Source organism: Protopterus annectens, chromosome 2.part1, assembly GCF_019279795.1.
Source record: "Protopterus annectens isolate FY-2018-M chromosome 2.part1, PAN1.0, whole genome shotgun sequence".
Lineage (NCBI taxonomy): Eukaryota > Metazoa > Chordata > Ceratodontiformes > Protopteridae > Protopterus > Protopterus annectens.
Window position 1 is genome coordinate 689287180 of NC_056729.1, and position 20994 is coordinate 689308173.

At 41.5% G+C, this 20994-nt stretch overlaps 2 protein-coding genes across 3 annotated transcripts in view; one reads left to right on the plus strand and one right to left on the minus strand.

The window, feature by feature from the left end:
• Positions 1-20994, plus strand: part of NFXL1 (nuclear transcription factor, X-box binding like 1) — a 1793512-nt gene that overhangs the window by 1542352 nt on the left and 230166 nt on the right. The gene's annotated exons all lie outside the window — the stretch shown is intronic.
• Positions 12652-20994, minus strand: part of LOC122794208 (pleiotropic regulator 1-like) — a gene marked incomplete at its 5' end in the record, with an annotated part of 228274 nt that continues 219931 nt past the window's right edge. Inside the window, 1 exon segment of the mRNA XM_044062426.1 lies at positions 12652-12872. Within this exon segment, the coding sequence (XP_043918361.1) occupies positions 12813-12872 (60 nt within the window).

Consider the following 20994-nt stretch of genomic DNA (forward strand, 5'->3'; position numbering starts at 1 on the left):
GGAGGCAGGGAATCCGGGTTAAGGCAAGCCTCAGAATAAACATCAACAAGTATGTCCAAGACAGGAGAGAGAGTATCGCCAGAGTCTGTTGAGGTAACAAAATAAATTTCCTGCTTTTCTTGGAATCAGAAAGTCTTGGCCTTCCCAATGGAAGTGTTCCCTCAAGGTGTGCAGGTTTCAAAAGTTTCCCTGAAAAAATCCTCTGGAGGAGATACAGAAGGAATGGACTGCTCTGCATCAGAATCTTCAAAAGGGGAGTAAGAGTGTTCCTCTACATCAGAATGTTCTGAAAAAATGGAGCCCTGATCAGAAGAGAGAGACTCTTCCTCCACTCTGGGTCTCTTGTCTGGAGGGGGTTGGGAACCCCTGATAAGAGTAATTAAATCCTCAGCCATTTTAAGCATCTGCTTTTTAGGCATGGGGCCTGGAGATGGGCCCTGTGCAACAGGCCTCTGGATGCCTGGCTGAGTCATCTTTGGACTTAGTAAGGCCTTAATGGAAAAGGAAGATGGTCTAAAGACACCATGGGTGGAAGTGGACCTGTCCACATTAGGAGGCTCAACGCTCACAGTGGCTTTGGTGGTTGTAGTCTGGGTATGGGCGAGGGTACCCGCGGTCTCGGTTACAGAAGACACCGCCAAGAAGTGTCGTTAGTAGTCAGGGACTGCATAGGCGTCTCGCTGAGAACCGGACCAGCGGTTTGGCATGGTGTCAGTGGAGACCCGGACTTCGCGGTGGTCGGTCCTTGTCCTTGCGTTTTTTGACAAAGCGGTCGGAGTCTCCTCAATTTTACATTTTATAATCAAAGGCTTTAAAAAGTGTTGGGCTAACTCCGCCCGCCAATAGTGCGTTTATTGAAAGTAGAAAGCGACAGCCGAAGCGTCGTGGTCTGGGCCTAAACAAGGTATGCAGAGGAATGAAATCCTGCATTTGCTTCCCACAAGAAATACAATTGTTAACTTTTTCTGACATCGCCTGAGGCAGAAAAAGTTTCCAGCGGGATTTCACTAAAGAAGACTTGGGTTTCCAATATCGGTTTTAAGTAGAATTCAGGAGCTGGCCGACTGGCGCTTGTGAACTGCTTCTGCTTTGGGCAATGCGGCAAAAAGACTGAAGAAAATGGTCGGCTGTGTCTTATATACCCTGCCTCACTGGCGTCAGGAAAGAAAGCGACAACAACCGGTGCCGGACCTAGACTTTGGAATTCGGCCGACCGAGGACCCGCCTGATGGCAGAGAACCCATCTGTGATTACTGCAGCTGTATGCACGATGAACATCATGGTACATCCAGTCTGTTCATTATTTATTGTACAAGCTGTGGGTCCTGCTTATCAGATAGTTTTATGACTTTGCTTCGCATTGTAAATTTTAGAATTGTTTCAGCTTAAAAGTTGTTTAAAATAGTCTGTCTTTTCTGTGAAATAATACTTCTCTATCTCCCATGTGCTGTAAATTGTTTGCACCGACTTTGTACTAATATTGTCTTCATATATCTCCCTTTTATAACTATGGCATTCCTTGTTGTACATAAAAGATTCTCATGTCACGCATGGCCTCAATTCCTTAAGAATGCATACAATAATCTTTTTTGTCTAGGTCTATCCTTTTATATTTCTACTAATGTAGGCAATAGACTGATTCTGTTGTCCTCCTTTGAAATGACAGAGTCCTACCTACAATATTGAATTTCCCTTGAGCTGTACACATTGCTCCAGGTAGTGATGCAGGTCTTACCATCCAGGTTTACAAAGAAGTGTGTGTGTGTGTAAACTGCCCAAGTTGCTATATACTGGTGGCTAGAGAGAACACATGGTGGTGGGTACAGAATACCTCAGGCATGAACTCTGTATCTTGGGTGCAGGTGGCAAGGGCCTGAATTCCCTACCCACTACCATTTGTAAAAAATTTGCAGATTTTTGCCTCATTTTTTTTTCTGTTCTGTTCCTCATAAAATCTGTGGTTTCTGTAATTTTGTTTCCTTACACAGTCAGTAGCGCAGTGGTAGCATTGTTGCCTGACAGCTACAGTTCTCTGGTTTGATTCTTGGCTGGGGTGCCTTCTGTGTGGAGTCTGCATGTCCTCCCATCTTACAAAGACATGTGTCTGGAGTGTTTCTCCCTGGGCCTCTGCTGAAAATTGCCTTTTGTTCCAAGTCAGACTTTCCTGGTTAACAATATAAAATTGGCTTTTGTTCCAAGTCAGACTTTCCTGGTATTTCCCTTATATCTGCTAGTTCTCTCCTCTCCTGTACTTTTACTAGCTTGTTAGTTTAGCACTTTCCCAGACTTCTTGTAGCAATTATTGTAGTACGCAAAAGTGCTACCAGCACTAAACGTTCTACAAGGAACGGCTCCAGTACTTATTAATGCCCACCCCTCCAGGCATGTCTAAAGGTCAGTTTCCTGTGATTTCTCCTATTAACCTGGTGAACTTGGGCATCCTGAGGCAATGTAGCAACTGTCTCATGTACACTGACAACCCTCTCCTCTTACCCCCCCCAACACTCAGACTTGTGAGAGATGCACTTATATATCCAAATTGGAAGCCACCCACTCTTCAGTCAAGACCGGAATAGCTGGAGGTCAACACTTGTACCACACCACATAGCCCTCCAGAACACACACCAGCATTGCCTTCACATAAAAACACAAACCACAAACCCACCTCCATGGAGGCTCTCAATTAAAATCTAACCAAACAGCAGAGACCTCCAAGGCAGAAACGCACTTGAGCACCACAACACAGCACTAATCATGAGACATACAACTCTCCTAAACAGTGTCACTCAACCAAAGCCCCTGAGGCAAAACAGCATGCCCAACACACTAGTCATAGCTGACTCGATAGTGAGGTACACTGATGTCCCACTCACTAGGTTGAATAAGGGGAAAGTAACAGCTGCCTGTCAGGTGCCAGGATCCACCACATAACACATGCACTCTGGTCCCTCAACAACAGGTACAAATATGAGTCTGTCATTGTACATGTGGGAGTGAATGACCTGAGACGTACCTCCCTGGGCTACATGAAAAGAGACATGGAGGAACACTCAGATTATGTAGCCCAGGAGGGTATGACCCTAGCCTTGAGCAGCATCCTACCATCACCCAGAATGATACCACAGTAAAAGCAGAAAATGACTGATTTCAACAATTGGCTAAGTTTTGGTGTCACTCTAAGGGGATCCAGTATCTGTTTGCCTTGGATGACATGATTGACAGACCTTGATGCTTTGCCAGAGATGGCCTGCATCTGTCACCCCTGAGCTTCCGGATACTGGCCAAGGTTCTTGCCACTCCTATAGTGCCTTTTTTAGGCGGTGTTCCAAAGACCAAATTACCACCATACAGCTACAAACAAATGTAATTTGAGGGTCATGCTGCTCAACGCTAGAAGTCTAAATCTCAAAATACAGTCGCTCGAAGTACTCCTTAAAATGGAGAACATCGACATTTGTGCTGTAACAGAGACTTGGTTCAAGGCAGCAGAAAGCACCCCTGCACTACCAGGCTACAACTCATTCCACACCTTTCGGCCCCAGAACTTGGACTGAAGCTCCAAAGGCGGTGGTGTTTCCATATTCATAAAAGATGCACACCTCAGACTGGTAGTCAACATAGCATCTGAGATACTTCAGGTGCAGCTAACATTGGTTAAGACAGAGATTCAGGTCGTAGCCTGCTATAGTTCCCCAACCATGTCCCAAGTTTAACACTCCACATTCCTAAGCACCCTGGAGAATATTAGGATCCAGCCTAACACACTCATACTGGGCAACTTCAACTACCTCTCCATTAACTGGGAAATCTACTCATGTACCAATACACTTGCCCAGTGCTTTCTGGAATTCATTAATTCCAATGCCCTGGACCAGCTCGTTCTTACCCCCACTAGAGGTAGCAACATCCTTGACCTGATCATTACTAACCTGGGCGACCGTTGCTCTACACCAATAGTCAACTCCTCCCTGGTTAGATCCGATCACAAGCTAAATCACCTTGGAAATCCACATCCCTCCCATCTCCCCCAACAAAGGTAACCACCATGAAAAACTTCTCCAAAGCTAACTTTGGGCTCCTAAAAACAGAGGTGGCTAACTTCACAGTACCCATGCAAATGGCGAATAGCTGCATGACTGCCAAATCATACACCAATGCACTGTACGAACATGTACACAAATGCACGGATCTCACCATACCAAATAGAACAAAAACACTCTCCTCAAAAAAAGGTAGCCAATCTAGTGGTCCTCTGCCATAAACAAACTCTACAACAGGAGGAAACTGATGCAGAATAAGGTGAAGTCCAAAGACTGGAAAAACTCCCTTATCAGCCTCAACAAAAAGTTGAGATCCCCCATCAAATCCTCTAAAGCTAGCTATGAGAACAGAATTGCAGCAGATAGTAAAGACTACCACAAGGCCTTCTATAGTTATGTAAAGAACCTCCATGGCAATACCCATATTTGCTCTGAGCTACTGCAGAATGGTACCTCCTGTACCGAGCAAACAGACATTGCAAATATACTGACGGACAGATTCAGTGCTAACTTTACCCCCCCCCCCCACAGACTTTGAGTCAGGCACCAGAGCTGTGGATGAAGGTACGGTGGTTCATACAGCCTACCTTGATCTGGCCAAGGCCTTTGATACCATTCCCCACTCAGGAATCATAGAAAAACTTACTAAGCTAGGCATCAACCCCTATATCACTAGGTGGGTTACAAACTGGCTTACAGATGGAACCCACTGTGTGAAAGTAGCTGACTCCAAGTCAGACTGCCGATCAGTCACGAGTGGAGTCCCACAGGGTTCGGTCCTGGGTTCACTCCTGTTTGGTATCTACTTCTCTGAAGTCCAGACCAACACAAAGGGACTCTGGCTGACAAAGTTCGCAGAGGATTGCAAGTTCGGAGCTATTATTAACTCCCCAAGTGATGTTAATGTCCTACAGAAAGGACTCAATGAGACCAACGACTGGTGTCAGAACCATGGCCTCAAGTTCAATGCCAAAAAATGTGTCTTCATCCCCTTTGGGGAAAAACCCGGTTCCCTTGAATTACCACATTGATGATAGTCCACTGAACACAGAAGGCGTTATAAGAGATCTGGGAACACAGGTTGACAGCAACCTCTCTTTTGAGCACCACGTTGCCACTGTGGTCAAAGTCCTTCTATGTGGCACATCTCATTACTAAGGGTTTTGCATCCAGGAAGAAAGAGGTCATTGCCTCCCTCTACTCTTCCCTCATTAGGCCAATCATCGAGTGCAATTCCCCATTTGGCATGTACTTCACCAGATACCTGCAACTGCAGAGGTCGCAAAAGTACCTCACAAAGAGGATCCTAGGCCTTAAACACTTGTCCTATATGGAAAGACTAAAAAAAACTCCAACTATTCTCTGTCTCATGTCGCCTACTTAGAGGTGATCTCTACTTGATTTACAAAGCCATGTTTGACCCAGCTCTGTTAGAAATGCTACATCTAAAGAAATCCCAATCCCTCAGCACCACACACTCCAGAGACCTCAACCTCATTACCACAATCAACAGAACATGCTGGAGGGACAGGTTCATAACCCAGAGACTACCCATGCTATGGAATAGACTTCCAATACATGTCAAGCAGAGCACCTCACTGGCCCTCTTCAAGAGAAATCTTGATGAGTGGATGGGAAATAGAAAATTCTCAGTGGGGATCACTCCAGTGGCTCTATTTGACAGAGGCACTAGGAACTAAGATTTGGTGGCACAATGCCAGGGTAATCTTATGGGCTAGACTTGTAAAGGCTTCAGGGCCATTAGCCTAGTACACACCTATGAACCTAAATGTTAAATAAAAATAACAGGCATTTGAATTTCAGACTTCATATTCTTCAGAAAGTACATGGTAACACAAAACCTTTTATTCTAACATTTTTCTAAGTTTATAAGATGGATACTTGAAATGTGTCCCTATTTTTGGGACTGTATTCCTCCATTATTGGCTTTGTCCAGGTTTTGTGTGCTAAAGTTGAGAGCTATGGTGAGAACTGAATTCACTGAATATGTTTGGGGGCTGTATTCCCCATTACTGGCTTTGTTCACGTGTTTTTGCTAATAGGTTGAGAGCTATGGTGAGAACTGATTTCACTGAATATGTTCGAGGGCTGTATTGCCCCATTATTGGCTTTGTTCGTTTTTTTTTTGTGCTAAGAGGTTGACAGTTATGGTAAGGACTGAATTCACTAAATGGTAACTATTTAAGTTTCAGAATTCCTCTCTTTCACAAAATGGCTGATATGGCATAGTGGTATGTTGCTCTGACTGTTTTGTACAGGGTCCTGGGTTCAAGTTTTTGCAGTGAAATGTATGCTGGTAACAGCATTTTATTCTAGCAACTTTCCAACATTATACAAGAAATGTTTTTGGGCTTTTGCCCCCCCCCCCCCACAAATAAATTTTGGCTTTTTCCAGATTTCTTGTGCTGCAAAGTTGAGAGATACAGCTGAATGACATGTAGAGTTTACAAGGAGCAGAGAGCTTCAATGGAACAAAAGTTTAGTGCTACTTATGCAGAGTCTGCTTGCATTGTTACTAGCACAACAGGTAGTGTACTTGCTTTTGATGCAGAAGGCTGTGGGTTCTACTCCCACAGTAGGTAAATGCATTGCTGATACTGTGCTGTGTTGTAAAGGGGGTGGATGCTGCAGTCCTTCTTGGCAAAGATACCTAGTAACTATGAACCTGTTATCAGTTTGCCATCCATTCCCTATTGAAATGTTACTAGCTTATAATTTTTTTTAATGCAACATAGGCAATTTATTCCTCAAGGGCAACAGGCACTTTATTTGTAGATGAAACAATATAATATAAAGTTAATTGCTAGCAGCAACCTCTTCATTAGTTAAAGATTTCTTTAATGTGGAATTATTTAGATGACTTTTACTTCTTCAGAGATTGTGCATATTTACTGATACTGGTGGACTGTAGAAGTTTGAGTAGACTTTTATGATGGAAATGTTTTAAATTGGGCAGTTTTGTTATTACTGGTACATGCATTTTGTTTTATTGTTTACTGGAAAAATGTTCAAAACAATAAATTTAAAATGCCCTCTAACAACTGCACTGTATTGTACATGGAATATAATTTAATTCCATCAGGAAGGTGTATCAAAGAGCACATGTATGTTTCGTGTACAAGGGGCCTATGATTTGAAAACAGCCCAAAGTTAATCTTTATCTGCCACTGGCAAAATGTATTTTCTTTGAATGTGGGTTTCAATGCTGTTTCAATGAATGTGAGTTTCAAGGGCAGAGAAGTTTTAATGCTAAGTGTATTTTCATTGTGAGACTGCATTGCTCTGTTTAACAGATATATATTACTGTTTGTGCTGTAAAATGCAAAATAAAACTTTCAAATGAAATCTAAATCATCACAGAAGTAAAGCAGTATGCATATTATAGTGTGTATGGTGAATGTGGCGAAATAACCAAGGAATGGGACATTGGAAAGGTTTCAGGGGGAGGCTCCATTTGACCATGATTTTGTGAGGGGGGAAGGACAGCAAACTCAAAGACAGCCCCAGCTGAACTATACCTCTCAACTGTCCAGACTTTTGCAGAATGAATAGATTTTTGCTTCTTATTTTTGGTTTGTTCCTCATAATATTTGTGGTTTTCTGGCAAATCATTTAGGAATGAAGTCACTAAATAGACAGACACTGAGTTTCAGACATCATAACCTTCAGAAAAATGCAAGACCTGTTATTCTATCAACTGTCTTAAGTTTATACAAGAGCAATTTTTAGTACTGTTTGTATGTTCCACCAATATATTTGGCCTTGTCCAGATTTCCTGCATTAAATTAAGAGGTTGAGAGGTACGTGCAAATAAATCACTTTATAGAATTAGGAATATCCAAACCTCTCAACTGTCCCCAATTTTGGCTCAAAATGTTGCTCTCCCCATAATAATCCTTTTTGGAAGAAAACGTGGAGGGTTTACAATTATAAGTAACTGTAATGATCAGAGTTATAGATTACTTTTATTTCAGAAATGTGTTTAGATTCTCTTATTTTGTCAGCTGCTCAAGTTAACAGTACTAATATTAAAAAGGTGTATTGTGAGGTAATTTTATATTTTTGCATCACATTGTTGGTCCATTTTTCATAAAATTGTGGTTTTCTGGCAAATTAGTGGCAAATCATTAAAGATTGAAGTTAGAAAATAATGGCAGACATTTGAGTTTCAGATTTCATACCCTTCAGAAAATTCATACTAATGCAAGACCTACTACTGTTCTATTATCTTTCTAAGTTTATAAGAGCAATATTTAAAAATTGCCCTTATTTTTGGGCCTGTGTCCTACTTCTATGTATAGCTTTGTCCAGATTTCTCGCTCTGGAGTTGAGAGGTATGAGTGTCAGAGCTATCACCGTGAGCCAGAGACATTTCAAATTGTGACATACTTGTTGCACCCCACTCCCCCATGTAGTGACTCTGCATGTGTCCAAGCAAGGCAAGGAGCAGTTATGCAGTGTAAGTGTGCAGAGTATTCCCCCATCCAAGGTAGACACAAATACAATGGCTTTTCATCTGTCCTCGATTTTGCAGAATGTTCTGGTTTTCTGTCATATTTTTATACTGTTGATTTATGCTTATTATTCAGAAAATGCATGCTGTCACAGTGCCCTGTTTCTCTGTGTTTAAGTAGCAATGCTTTAATGACCATCAGGTAAGCTTATCAGAGATTGTAAGATGCAAGTAAGCTTTAATAAGCATACTGTTAAAGAATTATCAACACTGAAAGCCTTTTTGTTGTTGCCATGCAGAGAATATTTACATAACTAGATAATGTAGAAGCCTTAGGTATTTAAATGCATATGACAGTATTTGTAATAAAGGACAGGATTACGGTATTTTCAGAAGCTCATTACATTTGTTGGAGACTTGCAGTCCTCTTTGCAGGCTTTACCCGTAAACTAAACAGAATGCCAATCTATCGTGTGTGGTCCATAATCTTGTGCAGTAATCCTTTAAGCAATTTATCTTGAGCTTACTTGTTTGCTGTTCATTTTTTTACTTTGATCATGTCTTCCCCATGAAACAAGTAGATAGTTGTCAGGTAGCAGGTCTTTTTTGGATAAGAAACATGTTTACAAGTCGGGGTACCACAAAGATTGCTACTTTCAGTATGTTACTTGGTAATTTTATTAAGCTGAATATAAATTATAATTAGAACTGCAGTGCAAGGACAAGTAGTTTGAGTTGAGTGCTGCTGCTTTTTTTTTTATACTTGATTTTGACTGGCATTCCAGTAATGTATTTAAAAAGTAATTTATTTTTTCATGCCTCACAACCTTTGTGTTTCCATCTAGATACTTAGTAAGCTGTCATGTAGCCAATGCACTGAAATATCTTTTTCTTCTACACTTCATTTTGTCTGGATTGGACTCTCGTAATGACGGTTTGGCACCCAAGGTAGTGTATTTAAAGTTCCAGTTGTGGTTTTGAGCATAGCTCCACCCTTTCTAGTTGGTCACACCCCTTCCCATTGGCCCTACCCATTTAGCTGTCTCCTGCAGCCCTCCCTTTAATTTGAAGTCAGCAGCTGCCACTGGAACTGTGATGATATAACCAACTTATGTGATGAAGACATGGATGTCAAAAAATGTACAGACAGTGGAGTGACTCTCCAGAACAGAAATCTTGACATCCATGTCAAGAACACATATTAACAGTTATGACTGAACACCATTACAAGTCTCTGTAGTGCATGAAGCTTTCTCTGCTCCATATACGGCTAGTTACAGAAAAAAGTGTAAGAGTGTGAAGTGTTTTACAGCTCTGAAAGCTGTAAAAGTTCTAGCACAGTTAAACATACAAAAGGCAGAAGCTAAATGTCTGGGATAATCAAATGGCTTTAAAAGCAGACTCACATTTCAGTCACTCATTTTTTACATGAAGCAATGAAATGTATAACAGATTTTAAAGCTGTGAAAATGCTTTGAGCACTGTACTGTAATGGTTAATATGATGTAGTGTGAGACTAGAACTTAATCCTGAAAGGTGCTTAATGTCAGAAAGGTGCTTAACAAAGTCCCCCTTTTTCCTGAATTCAGAGTATAATTACGGCACTCTATGCACTACAAGTGCTCTAAGCAGTCAACATGTGTATTACAGGTGACATATGACATGAAATAATACAGACTTGCCAGGGGACAGCACATGAATCTGAGATGTACAACATCATTACACGATAAAAAGCAGAATAAAATTATGACATTTCACAGGACATAATATCTATGCTAGTTTACATTACCAAACTGTGACTAGCAAACAAACAAATATATGACTTTTTTTTTTTTTTTTTTTTTTTTAGAAATAAGTGAATTGCTAATCTGTTAAAAAGCAGCACATGGCTATTGCAGATGTATATGATGACATTACTGATACAACAGATGGCAGTTTGTTAATAATAGCAGTCTAAACAGTTAATGGCACACAAAAGTGAGAAGTCTTCTGTGCAAACATGATGTTTCTGAAGTATCTGAAGGTAAAGAATTGCCTGTAAACAATGCTTCCACACATCTGCATATGATTCATTCTTGAACGGACTGTTCTGTAGTATGCAGAGGACAGTCTGTAGCTCAATGACTATTTGGAAGGTTCATAAAACATGAATGCACAGTTGTTCTTAGGTGTTATGCATGGTCAGCCTTGACTAAGAGTTATATGTGTACACCGATTTCCACTTTAGATCTGAATGGGTTTTGCACACTACTGTAAATCATCACATGTTGTCTACAGACTTCCCAGTACGGGGGAAATTACTAAATACAAACTGGATGTAGTATAAACATTTTTGAGAATCTGAAAATGGAAATATTTACGGACCGCTGAAGAATGCACAAAGTAATAGATAAAGTCATTGAGGGAAAAACAAAATGTTAACACCAGCAAAATAAAATCTGCTTAAAGAGGTACATTCTTCCAGTAGAGTAACTGCATATAAAGGGCCACTTGTACATATACATATTTACCTGTTTGTGTATACACCATATAATATTTTAGTATGCAGCTTACAGCTAGAAACTGTGAAGAAAATGTGGCCATTGTATGAGGCACTAATTCACCCAGTGTAAACTGTAATACTTACACTGAAAAGATGACATATTGCACTTGTCTGCTAATTAGCATATTAATACAATTACACTCACATATCGTCCTTAGCATTCCTTTGAGTAGCTCCAATGAAAACACCAACAAAAACACTTGGGCAAATGCCACTGCACATTGCTCCTTGGTCTTCTTTGGATGTTGCAAGTAACACTCACTGTTTTAATCCACCAATTTAGCTACATTTTCAACACTGTTACTCCAGAGTACACACTTTTCATCAGGTTCTTTCTCAACCACATGTTTAAGTAATACCTTGTTATTTATTCCATCTACAGCAAATGTCATAATAAGCACACGCACTTCTCCCAAAAAAGTCATGGTGGTAAAGCGGTAGCGTTGTTGCCTCACAGCAAGAGGTTCTCCTGTTCGATTCACGACTGGAGTGCCTTTTGTGTGGAGTCTGCATGCCCCCCCCGCGGTCGAGTGGCCCTACGAAAGACATGTGTGAATGGGCGTGCCTTCGCTGAAGGTTGGGCGACGGGCTGGCAACTCGGCACCATAAATAAATCTACTGCCAAACATTAGCGGACCGGAGTTCCGCTGTGGCGACCTCTAACCGGAAAAAGCCGAAAAGACAAACAACAACACTACTCACATGTTGTCCTTAGCATTCCTTTGAGTAGCTCCAATGAAAACACCAACAAAAACACTTGGGCACATGCCACTGCACATTGCTCCTTGGTCTTCTTTGGATGTTGCAAGTAACACTCACTGTTTTAATCCACCAATTAAGCTACATTTTCAACACTGTTACTCCAAGAGAGTACACACTTCTCATCAGGTTCTTTCTCAACCACATGTTTAAGTAATACCTTGTTATTTATTCCATCTACAGCAAATGTCATAAGCAGCACACACACTTTTCCCAAAAAAGTCTGTACAAGAGAAACAGCTGCAGCATTCTGAACTACTCCAAAGATAAGCAACTGCTGCCACATGGCTGCTTCAAGAAGACAGGAAAAATTTAAAGAAACTCCAATCATTTGGTCATGCATAGCCATGAATATCTGTGTGTCATGAGTGGAATATGTGCAGTATGTAAACATTTTGGCTGGTTCCTGAAATTATACACCTACTCTAAAAGAACGACTCTGTAGACAGTAACAGTCCTCTTTCGTATGCAGTTAAGCTGAATGAAGAAGCTGCTAGGGCACTGCTGTACAGCTGTCAAAAGAACTGCCTTTGTTGCTCTGCCTAATCAATGAGTTTGAAAGGCAATACCACAATATTTACTTAACTGTTAACAGTTTAGGCTAGTGGCAGATTGGTGAAACAGGTAACAGAAAGTGAATTGTAGAAAAAGCTATAGAGGAGTCTAAGCTAAACTACGGTCCAAACACACTGTTAGCAGTATGCATGCAGGTGTGTCTGTGTCTCTGTGTATGTGTCTATATATATATATATATATATATATATATATATATATATATATATATAAACACCTGAAAACCAGAAATGAACAGAACACTATAAACACCAGACAAGAACTCTCTTTAGAAATCATAAATAAAATTTACTGCAAATGTACAACAGTACACAGAACAAGGGACAAAGTTAAAACAAAGACCTAAGCACTCATTGGGTAATGGAATAGTTGAAATAAAAATATATCTGGCACAAAATAAAGTGAACTTGTAGGGTTAAATCCATTAGAATCGCTTCCTCTTGAGAATCTCTGGTTTCCAGTTGACAGGGTGGGTTTCTTCTGACTGTAAAAATAAAATAAAGTTATTACACTGCTGCCAGCATATAGAAAAATACATTTATTATCTGATGATGTGACAACCTGTATTGTGTTCACAGGAAAATGTTAACTTTGGTGCTGATTTATGTTTGCTTTTCTAGCCCATAGTATGACTTATGCTCAATACTACAAATATTGCCATAAGGTAAATATGCTAAACATAGAGGGTTATGATCAGGTCTCCGAGAGTAACCATATTATTATGTGTTTGAGGCATTAATGCCAAGAAATTGAATCTTGGCATCCATGTAGAAAACACAAAACGGGTTATGATCAGTGAGACCCGATCATAAATCTTTGTAGTGCAAGGGAGTTTTATTTACTCCATGAACGCTAAGTTACAAAAACTTAATGTATTTTACAGGCTTTGAAAGTCAGTAAAGCAATTAGGGGGTGCTGTCGTACAGGCAGCAAGTAGGGAAAAGGTCAAACAGAGTTCTTAAATACTGCCCTAATTTAAATAAGTTGCTTCAGAATAATGTCTATAAACTTCAGTGGACACAGGACGAAAGTTATTCAGGGGCCAAATGAATGTCCCTTCCCTTATACCATACTAACAGCGCTTAGTGTGTATAGCATTTGTTACACACCTTTGAAGGAGTCAGGTCTAGTACCACAACAACTTATGACAACTTCATTTTTTTTTTTAGGACCTTTATTGAATTATCACGTGTGACACAGGCAGACAAGTTTATATAAAAGTAATCAAACTATGTTAACAAATTCACATTTACAAACATTATACATCACATATATTGTTATATATCCTACAATCTAAGCAACATTACATAAATTCAATTACTGCCTTCTCTTAATCCTCATTCCTCCTCAAACATTTTTCTGCATGCATCGTTCCCACAATTTCCATGTTTTTCTATGTAATTTACTCCTACCTTTTTCTAAAAATCCCACTTACTGTTCTTTTCTCTCTGTTACAATATTCACTACATAAAGTCTATTTGATTTTCATTTTCTAGAAACTGCTTTTTTGGCAGCCAAGAGAATTAAACTTAACAAGGGCTTAGTATGCCTGGGCAATTCAGATCTGGTAAAACAGATAAAAATAATAATTGCCTTAGTTACACTCATTTGCTTGCCTAGTACTCCTGACAAGAGTAGTCTGCAGGGAATTTTTAAAGCCCATTAACTCATTACAGTTCCAAATCATATCTTCCCGTTTACCTCTTTCTTCCCCATCCCACCTCCATTTGCCAGGCACCAGAGGAAAAATTCTTTGGCGTCTACTTGGGGTATTAATGTATATATGCAAACACTTCCAGGCAAAAATAATAAATCCTCCAGATTTTGTTGCATACTTGGGATCCATACATATGTCATCCAATTGTTTTCATGTGAATTGCATGGCTAATCTCTCTTACCAATCTTTTCTGACTTCTGATAGATTCCTATAGCCATCATGTAATATTTTAGATGTTCCACTAATTATCCTCTTTAACAGCAGCTTCTGTTCTAGATTCAACTAAAAACTTAACCAGTGCAGGTCTTTCATCTAGGATTCCCCTATCCCTTTCTCTTTGTCTACACTCTGATATCAATAGTTGACAAGGAAGGCAATCACTTGCCTGCAATCCAAATGCCTTCATGGCCTCTTCCCATTCTATTACCCTCACTTCTCTAATTTTTTGTTCCCAATACCTTGGTTCCCTTGCCAGCTTCCTCAAGTAAATTCCAACCTCCTCTTGTCTATTCTCTGAACAATAAAAGTACAGTTGTGTACACTTACCATAAATGTAGATGTTCGAGTGTATTCACTGTTGTAGTTATCACATTTGGGTTATCTGCTTGCAGTAGCCCTCAGTTAGTCTGACTATCAAAGTCTTGGGTCCTGCGTCTGTTGCGGTCTCATCTTCCATGATGTCAGGTAGTCAGGGGTATAAGGCATGCAGCCGATGCCATTTTATCAGTTTTTCTTGCACCAGATGTCAGGTACCCCCATAATGGGAAGCAATTATATACAAGGTTATACCTCCAACAAAAAGCAAAAACACCAGAAAGCTTTAAGCATAGTAAACAAGAATAGCGGTATAGACAATAGAAGTCAGGGGGCTGGAGGGAGGGTAACCAGGACTGCAACAGTGAATACACTCGAACATCTCCATTTATGGTAAGTGTACACAACTGTACTATGTTCTTCATGTTTCACTGTTGCAGTCATCACATTTGGGTAGATTCCCAAAGCTAAGGATGGGAGGAGGTAATTAGATAGCATTAGGACCAGTTATAAGGCCCTGCAAGACTGCAGTGGCAAAGCCAGCTCTGGATTTAGAAAAAATTGGCAAGTGGTAGTGCTTGGTGAAGGTATGTACAGCACTCCAAGTAGCAGCTTCTAGGATGTCCCTAGTAGGGACACCTCTGAGAAAGGCTGTAGGAGCAGATGCAGCCCTGGTTGAATGTGGTCTTATCCCTCGTGGGGTAGGTTTTCCATGGTGCTTATAGCAGAAAAGAATGCAATGGCCTATTCCTTTAGAAATGGTTTGCTTTGAAATAGCTTCCCCACTGCCCCTGTTGCAAATGCAGCTAACAGCTGTTCAGATTTCCTGAGAGGTTTAGTCCTGTCCAAGTAAAATCTAAGTTGTCTGTGCACGTCCAATGAGTGCAGTATTCGTTCACTTTTGTTCTGTGGATTAGAAAAGAAGGTTGGCAAATGAATGGACTGATTAAGGGCCATAATGGATACCACCTTGGACATGAAGGAGGGTTTGGTCCTGAGGGACACACTGTCAGCATGAAAGATGATGAAAGGCTCCACAGCCATGAGGGCCTGTAATTCAGACACCCTTCCTGCTTAAGTGATGGCTAGAAGGAAGGCTGTTTTCCAAGAAAGGAATTTCAACTCTGCACTTGCAGCTGGCTCGAAGGGAGGTAGAGTGAGCTTTTCCAATACAAAGTTAAGGTCCCAGGCAGGAGTAGGGGCTCTCCTGGGTGGCCTTATGTTTTTGGCCCCTCTGAGGAATTGCTTCAGCAGTGGATGAGAAAAGAGGGGTGGTTCTGTATTGTAATGAGCTGAAATGGCTGAGGCATGAATTTTGATGGAGGAAAAGGAAAGGCCCTTGTGAAGCATCTCAGTTAAGTATTGAAGAATCGGAGGTAAATTGGGCACTGCTGTGCCCATCCCATGAGTTTGGCTCCAGGAACAGAATCTTTTCCATTTTTCAGCATAAGATTTTCTAGTAATAGGCCTCCTTGCCTCCAGAATGACATCCATCACTTGCTTACTGAGGGATGGGAATGGAGAGATCAGGTAATTAGTCGTGCTGCCAAGTTCAGGGTTTGAAGCTGTGGGTGCAGAATCTGACTCCCCTGCTGAGACAGCAGAGCAGGGGTCTGAGGCAGGTGCCAGCAGCGACACACTGCGCAAAAGGGGGTACCAGTGTTGGCGTGGTCAGTCTGGTGCAATCAGTATTGTCCTCAGTTTGTCCTGTTTGATATATAGTAGTACCTTGGAGAGGAGAGGCAGAGGGGGAAAGGCATAAACTGATAGGTTTTTCCAGGTGAAGGACAGGGCATCCTCTTTCCAAGCTTGTTTGTGGGGAATCCTTGTGCAGAATTTGTCCAATTGGTAGTTCTGGGGGGAGGCAAACAGGTCCATCTCTGGGCTCCCGCATTTGTTTCTCAACATGTTGAATATCTTTGGTTCCAGTTTCCCCTCGTGTGGGTCCATGAGATTTCTGCTTAGGTCATCTGCCAGTGTGTTTAGTTTTCCTAGCAGGAACTGAGCCTGTAGGTGCACTTGGTAGCTCAAGGCTGTGTTCCACAGAGCCATAGCTAGTCTGCAGAGAGGGTATGAGTGGGTTCCCCCCCTGCTTATGTACCACAGAACAGTGGTGTTGTCCGTCTTCACCAATAATTGTCCTGGAAGAATGTGGTCCTTGAAGGCTACTGTACAGCTAACATTTCTTTTTGATTGATATGCAGGTGCATTTGACTTCGGTTCCATTTGCCCTGAATGCACTGCCCTGCCAAGTGAGCCCCCCATGCATAGTCTGACGCGTCTGTTAGGGTTTGGGAAGCAGGGGGCAGAGTGAACGGCAGTCCCTTGTTCTGGTGGCAGGCCTCTGCCTAACAAAGGAACTCTATCTGTAGACAAGGTATGATAGGAATCATTGATTCTAGATCCTGAGAATGTTGACACCATAGGCTTTTTAGATACCATTGTAGTTTTCTCATATGCAGTCTTGCATATGGAATTAGTAGAATGCAGGAGGCCATGAACCCCAGGGCTTGCAGAATTTTCCTTGCAGATAGCTGGGTCTTTGCGGCCAGTAGTTTGAAGTAGGCTGTCAAATTAACTTTTTTCTCTGGCGTGAGGTAGGCCCATCTGGAAAGTTGTATTCAAGCTTGCTCCCAGGAATACAATTTGTTGGCAGGGTACCAGATGTGATTTCTTTTCGTTTATGGTGTACCCCAGAGAAGTTATCAATTTCTTTACAAATGCCAGATGATTTAATAGTATGTCCTGGCTTTCTGCCTGAATTAGACAATCGTCCAGGTATGGGTATATTTGAATATTTCTTTGCCTGCAAAATGCAATGACTGGAGCTAGGCACTTTGTGAATACACATGGGCACAGTAGATAAGCCAAAGGGCAGTGCAGAGAAATGATAGTGCATGTAGCCTGCTCTGAAACGTAGGTATCTTCTGCAAGATTCCCTTATCGGGATGTGCAGGTAGGCTTCCTTTAAATCCAGTGTTGCCAACGAGGCATCTTTGCCTAGCATGGGAAGCAGCTGATGAAGAGTTAGCATCTTGAATTTTGGGATTACCAGAAATGTGCTTAGGATAGACAGATCCAGGATAGGACACCAGGAATTGTCTTTTCTGGGTACCAGAAAAAGTCTTGAGTAGAAACCTTGTCCCCATTCTTCTTCTGGAACAGGTTGAACAGCTCTGATGCTTAAAAGAGAGAGAACTTGCTCTTGACCCTCTGCCCACTGATTTGGGGGTAGGTCTGGCCAGCCGTTTGGGGTTGGTAAGGAGTGGAAATGGAATCTGTATCCTTGGGAAACTATATTTAAAACTCATTTGTCCTGGGTAATGAGTTCCCAATTTTTTGCATGCAGGGCAATCTTTCCCCCTAAAGGAACAGTCAGTTGAGCAGGGCTTGGAAGGTTTAAAGTTAAGTCATTGAGACAGTTTACCATAGGGGGGAGTCTTACTACTCCCTGCTTTGGAAGTGGGAGCCCCCCACTGTTTAGGCCTGTGAGTACCTTGGGACTGAAGCCTGGGTGTTCTGCTGGTTCTGAGTTTGGACTGAAGGCCTGGAAGAGGCAGGAAAGGACCAATTCTTAGAGGGCCAGTGCCTACTAAATCTGGGAAGTTGTACTTGGAGGAAATCTTTAACAGTTTGCATAGATTTAGCTTTTTCCTCCATCTTTTTAAGTACTACCACTGCTTTGTTGCCAAACAGGCGGTCTTGGTTTAAGGGAGCATCCAGAAATTTAGCTTTAACCTGACCTGGCAAATATTGCTCCTTAAGCCAAGCATGCCTTTTAAGTACAGACCCAGTGACAGCAGCCCTGCAAGATGCCTCTAATGAATCAAAACCACATTGCAAAGTATGTTTTCCAACTTGTTCAGCAGAATGCATTAAATCCTGTAATTCTTTATTTTCAGCACAGTGAGGAATCAACATCATTTTCTGTTTAAGGAATCCAATAATATGCTACTGATACTTTTAACATATGAAACTGGCAGTTTAAAGCCCTAATGCCTAAAGTAGCAGAAGTGTATACCTTCTTTCCCCATCTATCCAGTGCCCTGGAATCTCTATTAGAGGGGGTAGGATTTTTGGCAGTAGTAGCTTTAATGCCCTTGGGTCCCTGGGAAATGGTCTCAGGATCCACAGTAGGATTTTTAAAGAGGAACTTGTGAGAGTCAGGTGCCCTGTAATACCTATCAGGTTTTCTGGGAGCAGGAGGTAAAGAGTCAGGGGCCAGGCTAGATTCCGAGAAGGCATCATCCACAATGTCCAGTACAGGAGGGATAGCTAAAGGCCTGTGTTGAGGCAGGAGTAAGAATTCCCTATATCTCTTTTTGGAGTCAGAGTAATCCTGGCTTTCCCAGCGGAAATGCTCTGTAAGAGTATGCCAGGTTTCACCAAAAGAGAAATCCTCTGGAGGGGAAGCAGAAGGAATGGAGTCCTCTGCATAAGAATCCTCATAGGTAGATAAGGGCAAATCCTGGTCATCAGAGAAAACAGAAATTTCAGAATCCTGATCAGAAGAATCATAAGGAAAATCAGTCCTAGGTCTCTTAGAGGGGGAAGGGTGGCTTCCCCTGATTAGAGTAATAAGGTCCTCAGCCATTCTTATCATTTGTTTTTTAGAAATAGGGGCCTGACCATGTGGTCTGGGCGTCGTTTTTTTAGGCATAGATAAGAGTTTTAGGCCTTGAAGAAGATGGCGGCGTTGGTTTAATATGCAAGTCAGTAGGCCTGAATACACCCTCAGAAGCCGGTGCCTGCACAGCGGCTACGGACCCATCCAAGGTACAGACATCCGCAGGTTCCACAGCTGAAGCATCTCGCGGCATACCAGACACCGAATGGGACTCAATAGAGGCCTACGAATCTGAAGTAGTGGGTACAGGGGCTGCAAAAGCTACCACTGTGTACCGCAAACTGGCGACTAGCTTAGAAGTGCCATCGGCAGCTTTGGACCTAAGTGGCCTGTCACTGTCTTTAGCTTATGCTTTTTCAGAATGTCAGTAGTCGGGTGGCTTACCGAAGCCATTCTGGGTAATTGGAACTGAGTACCAAAATATTTAGAAGGGTAAATATATCACAATCTATTTTAATAGTTCTTGTTTAAATATAAGGTACAAACCGACAGCGAGGTACGTCAGTGGGTCAGGCCTATAGGCAAGGAATACAGTAGGAATGAATATCTTTGTGAGGTATTTTGCTTTCTCCACAAGAAATACAATTATTAACTTTACTGACATCGGTTTAGAGCAAGAAAAAGTTTTCTCCCTAATGGGTACTGGTAGTAGCTTTAGTTGAAAACTTCGGTTCTGAAACTCGTAAAACAAAAATTTCAGGAGTCGGCTGACCAGCACCCCTGCGAACTGCTTCTGCTTCTGGGACCGCATCGCAAGAAAGACTGATAAATCGGTGTCGGTTGCATGCTTTAGGTACCTCCTGACTATTTGATGTCATGGAAGATGAGACAGCAACAGACACAGGACCTGGAGAGACTTTGATAATCAGGCTGGAGGGGCTCAGGGTCCAAGGAAGTAAAATAGGGGTCTAGGGAAGTAAAACAGTGTGGGAAGAAATAAATCCAGGGAATTGTTATATTAGGCTTGTATAGTCTTGTAAAGAGCCCCTAGGGCCATAGCCTAGTACCAAACCTTTGAACTCTATGAACTGCAAGCAGATAACCCAAATGTGATGACTGCAACAGTGAATGTCACCTAAGAACATCCATAGACCATAGTGATATGGGGCATGCGAGCTCAAGTAAAATATACCAATAACTTTTACAAAAATCTGTCAAGCTACTTTCTATCTTAATCAAATAAAAACTATAGGTTATATTTTACTGCTTCATGCCTGTGTGCCAGTTCACAAAAGTTGTTTGTGGTTTATAATTTTGATTTCCTGTGCACTTAACAGGTACAATGCTTCAACTGCTAGTCATCCCTATCAGCAGAACTTCCCTTTCCATTTCTGCCCGTTGAGAATTCCCAGTTCCTGGTATACTTTCATGGTTACTTTATGAACATAACATTCTGTAAACTGTTCCTATTCTCAGGGATCTGCATCCAAAATCTCACCTCTTTCCTTATCTCTCAAACTACTCTCCCCCACTACATCACCATCCCTTCCACTTTGAACTGCAGCCCTCCTCTTTAAATGTCATATAAAAGAGTCTTAATGTACAGCATAGCAAAAACACTTCACTTCAAGTCAGGTAATCCAAACCTATTCTCAATTCCCTCCATGGCCCCCTCCCCCACAAATAAACCTTCAACTCTTTATTAATTACTTTCATCCATAACTTAATCTGGTTGATAAAAAATATGCCTGACTGGAAAAGAAACCAAAGGGAATAAAAACATTTTTC